The sequence below is a fragment of the Mirounga angustirostris genome, unplaced genomic scaffold (genome assembly GCF_029215605.1).
Source record: "Mirounga angustirostris isolate CCGP_5_RB_7025 unplaced genomic scaffold, mMirAng1.0.hap1 SCAF_5, whole genome shotgun sequence".
Classification (NCBI taxonomy): domain Eukaryota; kingdom Metazoa; phylum Chordata; class Mammalia; order Carnivora; family Phocidae; genus Mirounga; species Mirounga angustirostris.
The window spans coordinates 60,558,185-60,573,611 of NW_026991713.1; the positions used below are offsets into that span (position 1 = coordinate 60,558,185).

At 56.2% G+C, this 15,427-nt stretch overlaps 1 protein-coding gene across 3 annotated transcripts; it reads left to right on the top strand.

The window, feature by feature from the left end:
- The first annotated feature begins 309 nt into the window (after positions 1-309).
- On the top strand, positions 310-15,370 carry SPRYD3 (SPRY domain containing 3). Of its 3 annotated transcripts, none has more exons than XM_064591203.1 (11): positions 317-585; positions 2,655-2,801; positions 3,814-3,889; positions 4,405-4,529; positions 4,846-4,981; positions 5,840-6,025; positions 12,023-12,172; positions 12,587-12,644; positions 13,299-13,418; positions 13,505-13,677; positions 14,011-15,370. In XM_064591203.1, exons 1-11 carry the CDS (start codon positions 374-376, stop codon positions 14,143-14,145), a joined length of 1,518 nt encoding a protein of 505 aa, XP_064447273.1. In that variant the 5' UTR covers positions 317-373; the 3' UTR covers positions 14,146-15,370. The 3 variants fall into 3 exon arrangements, with proteins under 3 accessions (XP_064447274.1, XP_064447273.1, XP_045729334.1); XM_045873378.2 differs by lacking the exon at positions 317-585 and adding an exon at positions 832-937; XM_064591204.1 differs by lacking the exon at positions 12,023-12,172 and having other exon boundaries at positions 310-585.
- The last annotated feature ends 57 nt before the right edge of the window (positions 15,371-15,427 follow it).

Below are 15,427 nucleotides of genomic sequence, written 5' to 3' on the forward strand. Positions count from 1 at the left end.
GATCTATATACAGAGGTGACTTTTACATAATAAAAGGTTGTAAAAAGTGCTAGCGATGAGGCGCAAACGACATGGTATGAGAATGCAGAGGAGGGAAAACCCTCGAATCTGGAAGAGAGATCTTGTGATGGGAGGCGATCGGGCAGCCCTAAACACCCTTTAGTAGGTGAGTATCCTTCTTCCCTTCACATAATGACTCCGGCCTAACTTTCCTTAGGTCACACCCAGAGCCTCCGTTCCGGAACAGCGTGACGTTTATGCCACTGTGCCTTCTGCATCCGAAGTTCTCTCCTCCGGGAATGGGCTGTTCCCAGAACCCGCGGAAGAGGACATGACACGGAGCTCCGGGTAATGGAGAGCACACGGTAACAGCATGGCTCCGGAGAATAGAAAGCATGTGGGAACAGTGAGGCGCACGAGCTATGGAGGCCAGCCTCAGGATCTTCATCAGCAAAAAGGACATAATAACAAGATTCATTTCAGAAGGTTGCTGAGTGGATTAAAAGGACATTCCTATGAAGCTTTCTCTCAGCGCCACGTCCGGCACAGAAGGAGCGCTCAGGGAAGACGGGCAGTCCGCCGAAGGTGCGCAGCGACCTTCTCCCCGCCCCGCGCAGGAGCCGCCCCTAGACAGCCCAGTGCGGCGTCCGCGCCGCCACGTCGCCACCTCCCACCCTCCGACTCTCGGGTTTACCACCCCTATCCTGCGCTAGGTACCCAGTACACCGGGCCGCGCCCGCCCCTGCCTGCGTCCTCCGATTGGCTCCTGCAGGTGCCTGTCGTCCTGGGCCGCTGCAGATTGGCCGGGGTGGGTGGGGAGGGGCGGGCCTCGGGGAGCGTAGGAAGGGCGGGGACCCGGATGTGTGTGGTGGCGGCGGCCGAAGAGCTAGGGTGCGGAGCTGAGAGGCCTATGGATGAGGAGGACGCGGCGGCCCCGGTAGGCGGGGATCGGGGGCGGGGTCCCGGAGGCCTCGGGTCTCCACGGAGCTTGAGGCGGGAGGCGGGGGTCCTGGGCGGAGGCCTCCCTGGTCAGGGGCGGGGCCTGCTCCCCGGTCACGGGGCTTCTTGCATCGGGACCCTCCTCGGCCCGGTGCCGGGCCTGGGGAGACTGCGCGTAAGTCGCGGTGACGAGCCAGACCCCCGGGCCCCCGGGTCTCGTCTGAGCGACCAGGCCGTGCCCGGGCTGGAGGCGGGACCCGGTGCGGCTGCCACTCGCGGGTGCCAAGGCTGTGCGGTTCTGGGCGAGCAGATGTCCCCAGGTCTGGGGGCCAGTATCTGGGGTGGAGCCCTGGCCGCGTGCGAGGAGCGCAGCCCCGCTGGTGCCTACCCTTCTGGGCCACGTGGTGGCTTGCAGCTACTGCAGCAGGGTGTAACAGGCGCTTTAGGATTGAATTCAGCCCAGCTGAGGCTTATTTAAGCACCTACTGTATGCAAGGCATCGCCACGCCTTGATGGAACCCCTGTACCAGTGTTTGGGGTGATGGGAAGAGAAAATTACCTCCCGTTTTTCTCACTTTTGGCTTCCAGGAAAAATAAATCCATCCATCCATCCATCCATCCATCCATTAGCATTGTTGGTGGTTTAAATACCCAGGTCATTCTACTCCTCTCCATCTTCACTGCTACCATGCTAATGGATGCCATGTCTCATTGGAGCTACTGCATCAACTTCTGACTTAATTGTTCACCACTTCTGCTTTTGCTTCTGTCATGATCAGTTCTCCAGCCAACAGCCTGAATGATCTTTAAGATCTGATAAACTGGGGCACCTGGGTGGCTCAGTCGTTAAGGCGTCTGCCTTCGGCTCAGGTCATGGTCCTGGAATCCTGGGATCGAGCCCCGCATCGGGCTGCCTGCTCCCGCAGGAGGCCTGCTTCTCCCTCTCCCACTCCCCCTGCTTGTGTTCCTGCCCTTGCTATCTCTCTCTCTCTCTGTCAAATAAATAAATACAATCTTAAAAAAAAAAATCTGATAAACCTTAAAATCCTTTCATTTCTTAGCTTAAAACTCTCCAGAGGTTTCCCATCCCACTTGCAATAAAATGGAAACTCCTTAACATGGCCTATAGGGCCTTGTAGGGCCTCTCTCTGGCCCCTGCCTTTGTCCCATCCTCTTCTTGAACATTTTCCCGCACATTCCCTACACACCAACCACCCTGGCCTTTCTATTCCTCTACCATAGCTGCTTCTTTCCACCCCAGGACCTGTGTCCTGGCTGTCCCCTCTGCCTGAAGTACTCTTTCTTGGGCTTGGCATGTGCCTGGCCTCTTCTCAACTCAGATGTCACCTCAGAGTGGCCTCTTCTGTCCACTGGATACAAAGTAGTCTTTAGACTTTACCCCATTATTCTGTGTCACCCCACTCTGCTGTTTCTTCCACTGTCCAACATTGTCGGGTCTGTGTCTCATCTGTCATGCCTAGAATGGAAGTGCTATGGGAACAGGAATCCCACCCATCTTGTTCACAGCTATATCCCTAGCACCAAGAACGGTGCACATAGTAGGAGCTCAGTACGTGTTTGCCGAATGAAAGGATGCAGATGGGGATTGTTGACTGACTTCGAGTCCCGTGCCCTGTCCACGTTCTGGGTCGAACAGGCTGAGCTGCTTTGCTTAGGGCCCTGCTTCCTTCTCAGTCCCCTTCTCCCCATGGCAGGTTTGTTCTCATGAACAAGATGGATGACCTCAACCTGCACTACCGGTTTCTGAATTGGCGCCGGAGGATCCGGGAGATTCGGGAGGTCCGGGCTTTCCGATACCAGGAGAGGTTCAAGCACATTCTTGTAGATGGAGACACTTTGAGGTAAGTTCAGAGGAGTGGTTTCACATTTTCCTTGCTGTGCCAGATCTTAGAGATGAAAAAGGGCTTTTTTGGAGGCAGAGGACTGTCTGCACTGCATTGGGAGGGCCTTTGACCCTGGAGGCCTTTCTGAGTGGAGCAGTATGGGCTGCTGCAGCCCGCACTCCCTTCTGCCTGTGTCTCCAGGTCACTCTGTCCTGGTCCACGTTGGAAACAATCATGTCAGAGATAGGAAGCTGTGGGTGTCTTGAGTTGCCCAAGTGCCTTGTTCAGAGGACTCCAGTGGGCGTGTGGGGTGTTTGTATCTCCTCGGCCTGCGTCTCAGGGGTTGGGTTTGGTGGAGAGTGGCCCATTTCAGAGGCAATGGATTTCCTGTTTTGGGAAGGATAGTTCTGTAGTGCATCCTGCCCACCACCTTCCAACCCTCCGGTGTGTGTGTGTGTGTCTGTTTTCTCTCTCTTTTCTGGCTTGAACCCCCTCCCTGACTCCTTCTGAGCCTAATTCTCTGACAAAGTTGTCCCTGAAGGGGGGAAGGAAGTAGTGCTATTTAGCCTAGAGACAAGAAAGCTGAGGAGTGAGGACTGAATAACCGTCTTCCAATCTACGAAGGGCTTTGGTATAGAGGATAGAGACCAGCAGCTGTTCTTCAGCCCCACTGAGGACAGAGCCAGAGGAAAAGGGCTGAAGCTGTAGCATGAGGGATTGAGCTTAGACAGGGTTGTGAGACCCCCTACTAGGCAACTAAGGGAGACTCTGCATTCTTTTCCCCCTGGAAATGAAGGAACCAGGCTTGTGTTGGTGTGGTGTGGGTTGGACCCTGGCTGGAGGCAGCGGGAGGGGTGGGTGATCTCAAGTATCTTGTGATGGTGTCTGTGCAGATGTCCTGAAGTGTGGCCTGGTGGATTCTCCTCTGTGTTGGCCCTCACAGGGTGGGGGGGTGGGGGGGGATGCTGAGGCCCTCCCCCCAACTCCTGGGCTAGGCTGCTAATGGACTCCCCCCTCATTCCTCCATCAGTTACCATGGAAACTCCGGTGAAGTTGGCTGCTACGTGGCTTCTCGACCTCTGACCAAGGACAGCAATTATTTTGAGGTGATCAAGGCAGTGGGTGGGTAGAGCAGGGGATGAGCTTGTTAAGCTCCAGGGAGCTCTTTTACTAGATTCTTGATCCGATCCTTTTAATTTTCCATCAGGGCTGTCTACTTGGCTGAGAAAAGGGCACAGGATAGCATGGTGCCTCAGCTGAGAGACGGGTGCCCTAGTCCTGTCACCCTGTCCCTTATGCTCTCCTGCCCCTCAGCTAGGTAGACTTTGACACATATCCCAGACTCTGACTGATGGCCTTTCCCACCTGCTAACCCGAGCCCAGCCTCTGCTCCATTTCCTATCTTTTTCCATAATTTGGAAATGATTTTCTGAGTAATCATGATATAAAGTAGGCCCCTAGTCTCCCCAGTTCTTCCCTGAGTGCCCTTTTCTCTGATTCACATGTTTTTTTGTCTCGTTGAGCCTCTTTGAGTCTTTGATGTCTGACTGCCCTTCCCCAGGCCCCCAGCAATTCATCCCATTTCTGGTGCCTGCTAACTGCCCTGCTGTCCTCCCTCCAGGTGTCGATTGTGGACAGCGGGGTCCGGGGCACCATTGCTGTGGGGCTGGTCCCTCAGTACTACAGCTTGGATCACCAGCCCGGCTGGTTGCCCGACTCCGTAGCCTACCATGCTGATGACGGCAAGTGAGTTGCTTCCTGTGGAACCTGACCCCTTTCCTATGGATTTAGGGACCTTAGATACAAAGGACTACCGTGGGTGGCTTTTGCCATTCCTTTACCTATCTTGGGGTATTTTCATGGACTTTATGATCAGGACGGGAAGGTGGCCTGATAGCAAGCCTTGGAGGTTGGCAGACTTAGAGGGGAGGGTGGAGCTCATGTGTGGAGACAGGTAGATGCATCACCGAGTGGGAGCAGCGAGAGGGGCCCCAGGGGTCAGTGCCTGGGAGAAGTTGGGAGGCCAGGCTCAGGTCCTGTGTCTGTGCCGCTCCTTCCACAGGCTGTACAATGGCCGAGCCAAAGGCCGCCAGTTTGGGTCAAAGTGCAACTCCGGGGACCGGATTGGCTGCGGCATTGAGCCTGTGTCCTTTGATGTACAGACTGCCCAGATCTTTTTCACCAAAAATGGGAAACGGGTGAGTGGGAAATCCTGGGTGGGATTTAAGTGGCTTGACGCCATCCGAGGAATTGTGGGAATGAAAATAACCTACCGGCTGGGGCTTGCCCAGGGACCCCTAGGCTTAGTTCCCACCTCCTTCAGGCCATCCTCAGCTTCTCCCAAAGTCTGCATATAGGAGAAGCCACTTCCCCTGCCCAGGGAAGCCGGGGCATTAGCCTAGATGATAGATGCAGAGGGGCAGGTTAGTGCAGTGGGGGGTGAGCAGAGATTGTGGGGGACAGGATCGGGTGATGTGGGGGAAGGTTTTGAGCAGAAAAAGAGAGGGAGAGGTTATGGCCTGGATGCATAAGCTGGAGGTCCTCTTTGGAGCCTTGCCTTGAAGGCTTTGAGGATATGTCCTTTCTGTGTGTTATTTTCTTGTTTCACTTCTTTCCTTTCCTCTTCAGAGAGAGACTAGTAGTGGTGAAGGGATGGGGAAGAGCAAATAGAAGAGAGGGATCCCCAGCTCTCTTTCTTTTCCTATCCAGCTCCCTCTCCCACCCTGGGAGGATGGCTTTCTCAGGGCTTGGCCTTCCTTAGCGTCCGTGCCTCCGCACTTTCCTCCTCCAGAACACACTCACGTGCCAGAAGCATTTGGTGGTAGCAGGTCAAGAGACTTGTGTTTGCCTTCTAGCTCTCTGGATACTTTGCTTGGCCAGGAGTCCTTATAGCCACTTTTTCAACTTTTCGGTGCCTCTGTTTTTCTGTCTGTCAGTGTGTGTGATAATTATGTGTCGCATCTTCTCAAAAGTACCCTCGTGAGAATTAGGTGAGCTGTGGAAAAGGGAGCTCAGCATCAGCTCCCTCTCTCCAGCCCTCCCTCCCTCCCCTGCAGGTGGGCTCCACCATCATGCCCATGTCCCCAGATGGACTGTTCCCAGCAGTGGGCATGCACTCTCTGGGTGAGGAGGTGCGGCTGCACCTCAATGCCGAGCTGGGCCGCGAGGATGACAGTGTCATGATGGTGGACAGTTACGAGGACGAGTGGGGCCGGCTGCACGATGTCCGAGTCTGCGGAACTGTGAGTGAGGCGGTTGGGTGGGAGTGGGCAGACCGGGAGGGCTGCGCCGAAAACCCGTGGGCCACATAAGTGGGTCTGAATTGCTTAGAATGGGGAATGAAGACGGTGTCTTGTAGGGTTTTGGGAAATGGGAATTTGGGGCCTTGACATGATTCTTTGAATCCAGGTCTGTGTTCTCCGTAGTGCTGATTGTCTTTCTTCCCTTCCCCGGCCCTGAGAACTCAGGTTAGTTGCTTTACTCTCAGCACAGTATTAGGTTTTCCTTTGCCTTCTTTGGTTCCTTCAGCACTTGGTACCCTCTGCTGCCCTACACATGTGCCTTTGAGAGGCTGGGGCTCATTTGGAGGTGGGATGCCTGGATCCCCCTTTTGGCCTGATCCCAGTTCAGCGGGCCCACGCTCTCCATTCACTGTGGGGCATGTGGTCACAAGTCCCACTCCTGTGGGGGAAGGTTCTGAGATCTCTTTGTAGTAAGTGTGAATGTCAACGTCTTCTGTCTTCTCCCTACATTTTAATAGAGGACAAGAACACAGGCAGATGAAGATTCGGTGAGAATCCTTGACTCTCCAAATCTTGCTTTTTTATATATCTTCCCGTTGTACCTGCTCTGGTCTCTCCCTGGATTTGAAACTTTCTTGAGGAGTATATGGACCTTGGGAGAGGGAAATTCTTCAACTCTACCCTCTGTGCCTCATGCTGGGTTGGGAGTGAATGGCTGCTGAGTCAGGGGTCTGGCCCTGACCTCCAGTGGGCTGCTGGGGCCTCCCACTTCGACTTGTCCCTCGGCTGCCCTCTTGCTCCTGGCTCAATCTTTTTCTCCACCCTCTGGCCTTCTCACCCCAACTCAGGCTGTTTTTAACTCAGCCTTTGATAGCAAAACAGAAACAGTGGGGGTTGGGAGTGGATTATGAGCAAGGCTCCCCCCATCCTGGAGTTCAAGGTGAGTCAAATCCAAGGAAAATGGCAGAGTGTGTGCCCTCCTGCTGCTTCTGACATTCTGCACCCCCTCTGGCCCTGGGGTCTGAGGATGGCGGTGGCTGTAAGCCAGGGGCTTTAGATGCCCACTCCTTGACCCTCATCTCTTTCCTTTCTTTCCCCCCTTCCACCATCATTTTGACAACAGCTATAGAGTTGAACTTGGGACTGAGCCAGGGCGATGTTCCAGCTCTCATCCCCAACCTCTCCTCAAGAGTGTTTTCCTGGCATCCTTTCCCTGCCTGGACCTGTCCCCACTCTGCCCCCAGCTCCTTCCAGGCAATCTTTTCTAATTGATGTAGAGTCCTGTAGACATTTATAAATAGCTTTCCTTCCTCTCTGCCCTCCCCCAATGCCCTCAGGTCACACGTTGGAGAATTTTTTCTTCCTTAGACATAAGCCGTGAAGTTTGGCTCTTCTCTCAGACCCTCACCCCAGCCTGGTACTGCCAGCAGGGTGGGGCACACTCTTCCCTGAGCACCTGCTCCGCTGGGGCAGACTGGGGCATGAGCCTCTTGATAGATATTTGCCTCTCTTCTCCTCTTGCCCTCTACCCCATCTTCCAAATGAGGGTGACTTACCCAGTTTCTTCTATCCCCACTTGTCTCTTGCCCTGCTCCCTCTTGTCTCTTCTGACCATCCAGTGTATTTCTGATCCAGCCCTCACAGTTGTTTCCCCAGGAGGAGCCTGGGAGAGGTCATTAGGGGCCCGCCTGTACCTCCCATTTCTAAAGATGTCTGGCTCAGCTGTTTCTCCTCTTTGGTCTTCCTGTTTTCCATCCCCTCTGTGGGGAGCCTTTCCACGGGGCCTCAGACCTCTTGTTGTGGGTTGGAGCCTGTTTCTCCTGCCTTGGGTGATATTTCCAGTAGAGTGCCTTTTAGAACCATAAAGGTTTGGGAGAGGCTCTGACGCCATCTGGTCCAGGGCTTCCCAGTGCGGAGCCGGAGACCGTTACCTGCCATGTAGGACCTGTAGCATCCCTGGCACCCAGACCCAGGATGCTTGGAGCTCCCTCCCGTAGTCATCCTCGTCATCGGGACAGCCCTTGTGTTCCCAGAGTTGTTCTTGTTGTGTGGCTGATGAAAAGACAGCCCCAGACAGAAGCAAAGAGACCGATTCAAATGTCAAACAGTGAATTAGCTGCAAGACTAAGCCCAGATATTCATTCTTTGATCTGTTGCCCCTGCCCTGTCCACTGCTGGATACATGCTGTGCCCTTTTCCCTAGCTCTCTCCTGTAGCCCGTCGTCTCTCCTTCTGGCCCCTCTCATGAGATGAATCTGGAGTTCTGGGCTTAGGTTCCCACTTGCCCTGCGAGTCTCCTGACGAGCCCTCTTAGCCCTGGCCTTTCTAGGGGAGCTTACCTGGCTGCCATGGGACCCTTTGCCTTCTAGGCCTCTCTCTCAGTTTGGAGTCTCAGTTACCTCTCTCTCCCCTTCACACTGGTTCTTCCCACCAAGAAGAACAAATTCCTGACCCCCTTTTTTTGGCTCTAACGTTACATTATGAACAATTTCCAACATACAGAAAAGTTGAAAAAATGGTACAGTGAGCACCCATCTACCCACTACCTAGCTTCAACAGTTGTTTGTATACAGACCTGGCTCTTTCTTGAATGGAATTCTTCCCCCTGCGTCCTGTGGCCTCAGTTTCCCCTCCCAAAGAGTCCCCCCTTTGCAGAGCTCTGAGGGTGTTGAAGAGTGGCTGCTGTCTTTGCTCAGGGATGGGGGTGTTGCCCCTCACCTCATCCCTGCCCCCAGGCCTTGCAAAGTGAAGTCATGTGTGGAGGGTGGGGGGCAGTGGGTAAAGCTGGGGGATTAGACTCATTCTGTCTTTGTTTCCTGCTCATAGCTCCTCTGACAACTCCTTAGTGACGGGGCAACAGCTTTGGTACACAAAGAGGGGTGAATGAGGCCCCACCCTCCAGGGGTCCTCCCCCCCCCCCAACCCAACCCAGGAGGAGACCGTGTTGGAGCCTGAGCTGGCTGGTGGGGAGCACGTCCTGGGTTCCTGTTTCAGCTGTTTCTAGGCCCTCAAGGCACTGAGCCCTCCCTTGCTCCTGTCAAGAGGGATTAGGGTCTCTGCTGGCAGGAGGAGGAGGGTGGATACCAGCAGGAGAGAACCAGCAGGAGAGCAGAGGCGGGGAAGGCGCTATCGCTAAGCGCATGCGGTGGGGGGTTGGAGTGCAAGAGGCTCTCTGCACCTGGTGCTGTGGCCTCTGCTCTGTGCCCTCGAGTCCACCTGTTTGGCCTCCCAAGGCTCTGGGGGTGTGGGGGGGAGGTGCAGGAGTCGGGGGCTTGAAAGCCCCAAGGAATGGGTGCCCCTACCCCCACCAAAGATGTAGGGGAGCATTCCTATTGATTGGGCATTGTTGGAGGAGAAGCACTAAGGGGACAGCTGGTGGGTTGGGATAGAGTAATCTGGGGTGTGCTTATCTCTCCTAGGGGGGACTGTGACCAGTTCTGGGAGCCTAAGGGGCCATTGTAGTTGGAGTTAAGGGCTGAGATGAAGGGTCGTTTCCTTCTGTGACTGGCAGGTCTAGTCTTTTGTAGCTGTGGGGGACTGTTAATGTTTAGGGAGTATTGATGTGTTGGTATGTTCTGGTCTAACTCCCATTTCCTGATCTAGGGGAAGGCAGAACAGGTACTGACCACTAGCGAAAGTCACTTGCTCAAAGTCAGTGGCTAATAAGTAACAGGAATTAGGATCGGAACCCAGGTCTGTGTGATTCTCTTTCTGAGAGGCTTCTGAGGCACAGGTTGAGGGACCAGCGTTGAGAGTCTGGCAACTCAGGGGCTAAACCTCCTATCTGCTCTTGGTTGCCAATAGCCCCGTCTCAGGAGGGGAGGAGTGAACTCTAGCTACAATCTGTCTGGAGGCCATAGTGCCCACCTGCCCCTGTAAGTGCTGGGAACGCTCCAGAGGACTCGCTCTGAGCACTCGGGGAGACTTCACTGGACAGGAGCAGATGAACTGGGGCGGCTTACACCCTGAGGGGCGGGTGTTCCTCTCTTGCGGAGGGCAGCATTTGTGGGGACCTAGCCTCCCAGCTGTCAGCCGGCTGTCTGAGTGGTGTGCCGGCCGGGGAGTGGGTGGCAGAGCTCCACCGCTCGTGTACCTCATCCTCCTGACCTTTTTAGCTGGAAGGAGCGTCCCCACCCTATCCACAGACAAGGCTGCAGCGGCTGCCCTCCGCAGGGCTGAGGCTGAGGGAATGGTTGGGCGGGTTTTTCCCAAGGATCGGGATCTGGAGCATCTGTCTCTTGGCTCTGGAAGTGGAGAACACTGTGTTTCCTACGCCGAGGCCAGTTGGAGGGAGTGGGTCAAGGGCAGCTGTGGGGTCCCCCACCCAGTTCTGCAATGCTGGCTGGAGAGGGTGGGCCGGGGGCTGCTCGCACTGGGTGGAGTGTACGCCAGCGGATGCGCACCAGGCACCACCCCTCCCGCTTGCAGGGAAATGCAGAGGAGGAAGCCAGGCTGAGCAGAGAACACAGGACCGTGAGGGGAATTCCAGCAGTGTGGGCCTTAATGAGTAAATCAGAAGGTGGCCTGCCGGGGACCCCATTCTGGGGAAAGAAAGCAGTGGGAGCTAACAGAGGAGACTTGGGCTAGGGGTGTAAATATGAAAGAGGCAGCATAACCCGACACATATAGGATCATGGCTGGAGGAAATGGAAAGAGCCTGGGTGTGGATATCGGAGGTTGCCCATGCGGCTCTGGCTTTTCCCCTGGTCATCTCCCCCTGCCTCCAGGACTCTTTTGGAGGCGGGGGGGAGAATGGACTTGAGGTGGCAGAGCTTTGGGGATCCAAGGCTGAGAAGGGGATCCAGTCCCTCCGGTTCTTCTGAATAAGGTGGTGATGCAGGCCCTGCTTCTGCCGGAGACACACGCAGGCTTCCACACTGGTGCAGGCGAGCCTAATTCCTTTCCTGTTCAGGCAGGAGTTCTTTGGGGGTGAGAGGCCAGCGTCCAAAGGCTTGCCAGGGATAAGTGGAGGATGTCCCCAGGCAGTGTTTTCTTCAGGGCTGGAGGGGCAGGAGGGTAGAATAAAGTCTTGAGGGGCAGTTTGGCTAATTAAAAAGGGATTAAGGACTCCCAGGTGATGCTGAGGGTGGGGAGAGGGGATGGGGTTGAGTCATAACCCCACTGTTACCATGACAACTGATAAATAAATCCTCCCAGTTTGGGGGTTGCCGCCCCATCATGCCCAGGCAGGGCCATTCTGGAGCTGAAGAGCCCCAAGAGTCCATCAGTCGCCTCCGCTCTCCCCCCACCTCCACACACCCCTCCGCTCTACAAGAGCTGTGAGGGGCTGTGAACAGGAAAGCTTGCCTTCATGTGCTCAGCCCGCCTGTTCCCGGCCCTCACATTAAGCAGAGGAGTAGAGCTGGTCGTTCTGGGTTCCCTGGCTCCCCTTGGCACCTCCCTGACCCAGCTCTGTCTGAAGCCAAGGAGAACAGACCTTGAGGTATTATGGTAGTCCATCCCAGGCAGAATTGGTTTTTGAGCTCGTCTCCCCTCCCTCAGACATCTGGAGCTAGCACCCAGCCTCTGTACCCTTCCTGTCCTCCCCATTAGGCCCCTCCAGGGGTCCGCTCAGCCTAGTCTTCATGGCTCCTTCTCTCTGCTCCCAGAGCCCCTGGGGAGGCCTCATCCAGCAGGGTGATTCAGGGAAGTGAGGCCATAGCTTAGAGCCCCCCAGTGTGCTCCATGGTGCTCGGCCGCCTGGGCTGCTGCCCACTTCTCCCCCAAAGCAAGGAGAATCTGCAGCTCAGGCGACAGATGGGTGCGGGGCCAGTCCTCCGGCCCATGCCGCCACCTTTGCGACCCGCCGGTCCTCCCCATTCTCTCATGCCTGCCTGGGACGTTGGTGCCCACGGTGCGCCTCTAGGAACCTTTCCCTTTCAGCCAGAGGTTTTGTCAGACCCAGAAACTGGTCTGGAGTGCCTTGGGACCAGGTTTCTAGGGCAGGTGTCCGTCTGCCCTCCGCACCACCCACTGCCCTTGGCTCTTCCCCCACAGCTGCTGGAGTACTTGGGCAAGGGCAAGAGCATCGTTGACGTGGGGCTGGCCCAGGCCCGGCACCCACTGAGCACCCGTAGCCACTACTTTGAGGTGGAGATCGTGGACCCTGGAGAGAAATGCTACATCGCCTTGGGGCTGGCCCGGAAGGTGGGCACTCGTGCTGGCTTTTTACCTGTGGAGCTGCTCAGCTTTGGGGCTCTTGGGATGGGGACAGGTGGGTGGGCTGTGGTGGGAGGGTCTTAACCCGGGACAGGATATGGTTGTATGTGTTTGCTGTGGGAGGGTACAGACTCCCCCCATGCCCTAGGACCAGGTAGAGGGTCGTGACTGCACCACGCACACTGGGCCTAAAGGTGGGGTGGGGGCAGCCTGCAGCCCCGGCTGTGAAAGCCAAGTGCCGTGGTCACCTTCCCTGCTTCCCCTGCTTCCCCGTGCCTGAAGGGTGTGGGAGGCCGCAGGGGTGTGAGCAGCCATCTGTCTAAGAAGATTGAAGGTTCAGATGCCCTCTCCTGCCCTCTTTCCATAGAAAACCATAGGTTTTCTTTTTCCTTCTTGGTGCAGGATTATCCCAAAAACAGACACCCTGGCTGGAGCAGAGGCTCTGTGGCTTATCATGCAGGTGAGTCAGGGCTGCCAGGGCTGTGGGGCACGTACAGGCACAGGGACATCCATTTTCCTGAACCCCCGCAAATGGTCTCCCCTCCAGCGTCCGGCTGGAGAGCCTTTTCCCCTGCTGCCGTCTCATCCCCCCTCCCTAGGCCGGTAGTGCTTTCTCCTTGTCTGTGTTTTTCCTCCCAGCCTGAAAAGCAAGGGGAGCCGAACAGGGGCGGGGGAATCTGGGCCCAAACTGGACATTCCAGGCCTCTGAGTTGGCTCCCTCTGCGCCCTTCTTGCAGATTCTGCACTTTCTTTTTTTGGTCGGCTTGACTTCCTTTAGGGTTTTCTTAAGAAAGGAGTTGCTGTGAGCTCCTGGTGTCACCCCCATCCCCTTCTTGGCCTTTCTCCCCTCTTCCGCCAGCTCCCTGAGGGAGTCTGCCCCTCAGCTCCTTGTGTGAACAGACATTGTGTCTCTCTCCTTTTTTTTTTTTAATCTGGGGCCTCTTTCTACTTGTCTCTCCATTTTTGTTTCACCTTGACCCCCTCCCTTACTCGGGGCCAGAGAGGGAGGTGGGCAAGCATTCTGCTTGAAACAGGGGCCTCTCTGGAGGGGTGGGGTAGAGTGTCAGCCCCTCCTTCAAGTGTGTGTCTTCTCTTCTCCCCTCCCCCCTGACAGATGACGGGAAGATCTTCCATGGCAGTGGTGTGGGGGACCCCTTCGGGCCACGCTGTTATAAAGGGGACATTATGGGCTGTGGAATCATGTTCCCCCGGGACTACATTCTGGACAGTGAGGGTGAGTGGGGTGGGGGTGGCCAGCCAGGCTGCTCGGGCAGACGGTGGGGGCAGCACCACAGGAGCTCAGGTTTCCTGCCCTCCTAGGTGACAGTGATGACAGTTGTGACACAGTGATCTTGTCCCCAACTGCCCGAGCCGTCCGGAACGTCCGGAATGTCATGTACCTGCACCAGGAGGGAGAAGAGGAAGAGGAGGAAGAGGAAGAGGAAGAAGATGGGGAAGAGATTGAGCAAGAGCATGAGGGCAAGAAGGTGGTGGTAAGTGGGGGAGGGTGTGGGGTTGGACTAGGGTTCCTGGGTCTGGGCAGGGGCTGGCATTAGTGGGGAATAGGACTGTAGCCAGAGCCCCAGAGCTGGGAAGAGGGGAAAGCCTGTGGTGGGTGTGTTCCGAGGTGCTGGACAACGCTGCCTGGACTGTGCTGGGGAGCTGGTTTCCAGACGCCCTCTTGTGGTCACCTCCCACATCACCCTGAGTCTCTCCCCTCCGGCGGTTCTCGGAGTTGGGAATGCTTGCAGTTCAGGCCTGTGTGTCTCTAGCATCATCAGAGGAGGCCAGAGTCAGCCTTCTCCTCTCCGTGCCCCCACCCCCAGGTTTTCTTCACTCGGAATGGCAAGATCATCGGGAAGAAGGATGCTGTTGTACCTTCTGGGGGTTTCTTCCCCACCATTGGAATGTTGAGCTGTGGGGAGAAAGTAAAAGTGGATCTGCATCCCTTGAGTGGCTAGGGGCTTCTCCCCTAGACCTGCCCCGTCTCCTTTTCCTCGCCCTTTGCAGAACCAGGTGCCCAGTTCCTGCCTTCCAGGATTTGCTTACCCAGCAGGCCCCAGGGAGTACGTAGCCCCTCCGCCTCTCCCAGATCAGGCCCCTGCCAAGCCCCTCTGTGCCCATGTTTCTGACCTGGTGCCACCCCGATCATCAGTCAGTCCTGGGCCTAAGTCCCTGGTTGGAAAGGAGCAGGCCCAAAGAATGGTGTTGCTATATTGGTGAGTCCCACTTGCTTTGGCTGGTGGACTCTCGCACGCCCCTTTCCCCTCTGGCCGTGTGAGTGGAGAGGAGTGGGCACCCGTCTCAGCTGCTATTTGGGCATGAGGCTCTGCAGAGGATGGAGTAGAGACTGCCCCCTCCCCTGTTTACCATAGTATTTCTCCTTGCCTCTTCTTTTTGTTCTTTGTCCTCATTGTGTGGACCAGTTGCTGCTGTTATCCCCCCTGGCTGGGCTAGGGGGGCTCTCTCGGGCCTTCTCTCTCCTTCCACTGACTGCTGTCTCTGTTCTTTCCCCTGAGAGCCCGCTTTCTCCCTCACCGCCGGCTCAGGCACCACATAGTCCCACAGAGTCTGATTCTGGCCCCCCACAGCTGTACGCACTTAGGTGGGTGTCCATTATGTGTTTAATGGAGGGAGAGAGGGGCTACTCGGTGAGGGGGGCTGGGGTCTTGGCTCCTGTTCCCTCCTTGCCATCCTTGGGATACCTGGTGGCACCCTTGTCCCCAGTTCCCCGGGCTGTAGGCAGAGACTCCAGAGCAGGTTTCTCCTGCCACGGTGAGGGCAAGACCCCAGAGCTGTGGTTGTGAACCCTGAGGGCAGCTTGGCCCTTCTCTCCACTTCCCTGCCTACCCCCCCCCCTCCCGCCCGGGCCCCAGCTTGCTGCCTGTGCCAGTTGCCTGTTTCGCTTCAGTGTTGGAGTCTAGCACTTAACATGTGTCCTACCCCACCAAGCCCTCCTGTCTCCTACGGCCTTGACCCCTGACCCCCTCCCCATACAGTGACTTCTCCTGGGAGGGAGGGAGCAGGAGCTGTTGGCCTTGGTTTGCACAGAGTGGGTGGGCCTTGGGGAAAGGGGGTGAGCTGCTGTGTTGCTGGGGTCCCCCCTTTTGGCCCTCCACTACGATGTATGAAATGTATGTACAGCCCAGAGATGTTTATACAGCCAATAAAGATGAAGTTTCTGTATTTATCGGTACGGCCTGGACAGGGGGACCCTTTCCAGTCCATAGGGCAGGGACAGGG

Coding starts and splice junctions, on each gene's coding strand:
- SPRYD3 (XM_064591203.1), top strand. CDS start 374: ATGGCTCCGGAGAATAGAAAGCATGTGGGAACAGTGAGGCGCACGAGC. Junction 3,890..4,404: donor AGGACAGCAATTATTTTGAG/GTGATCAAGGCA, acceptor TCCTCCCTCCAG/GTGTCGATTGTGGACAGCGG. Junction 12,173..12,586: donor CCTTGGGGCTGGCCCGGAAG/GTGGGCACTCGT, acceptor TTCTTGGTGCAG/GATTATCCCAAAAACAGACA.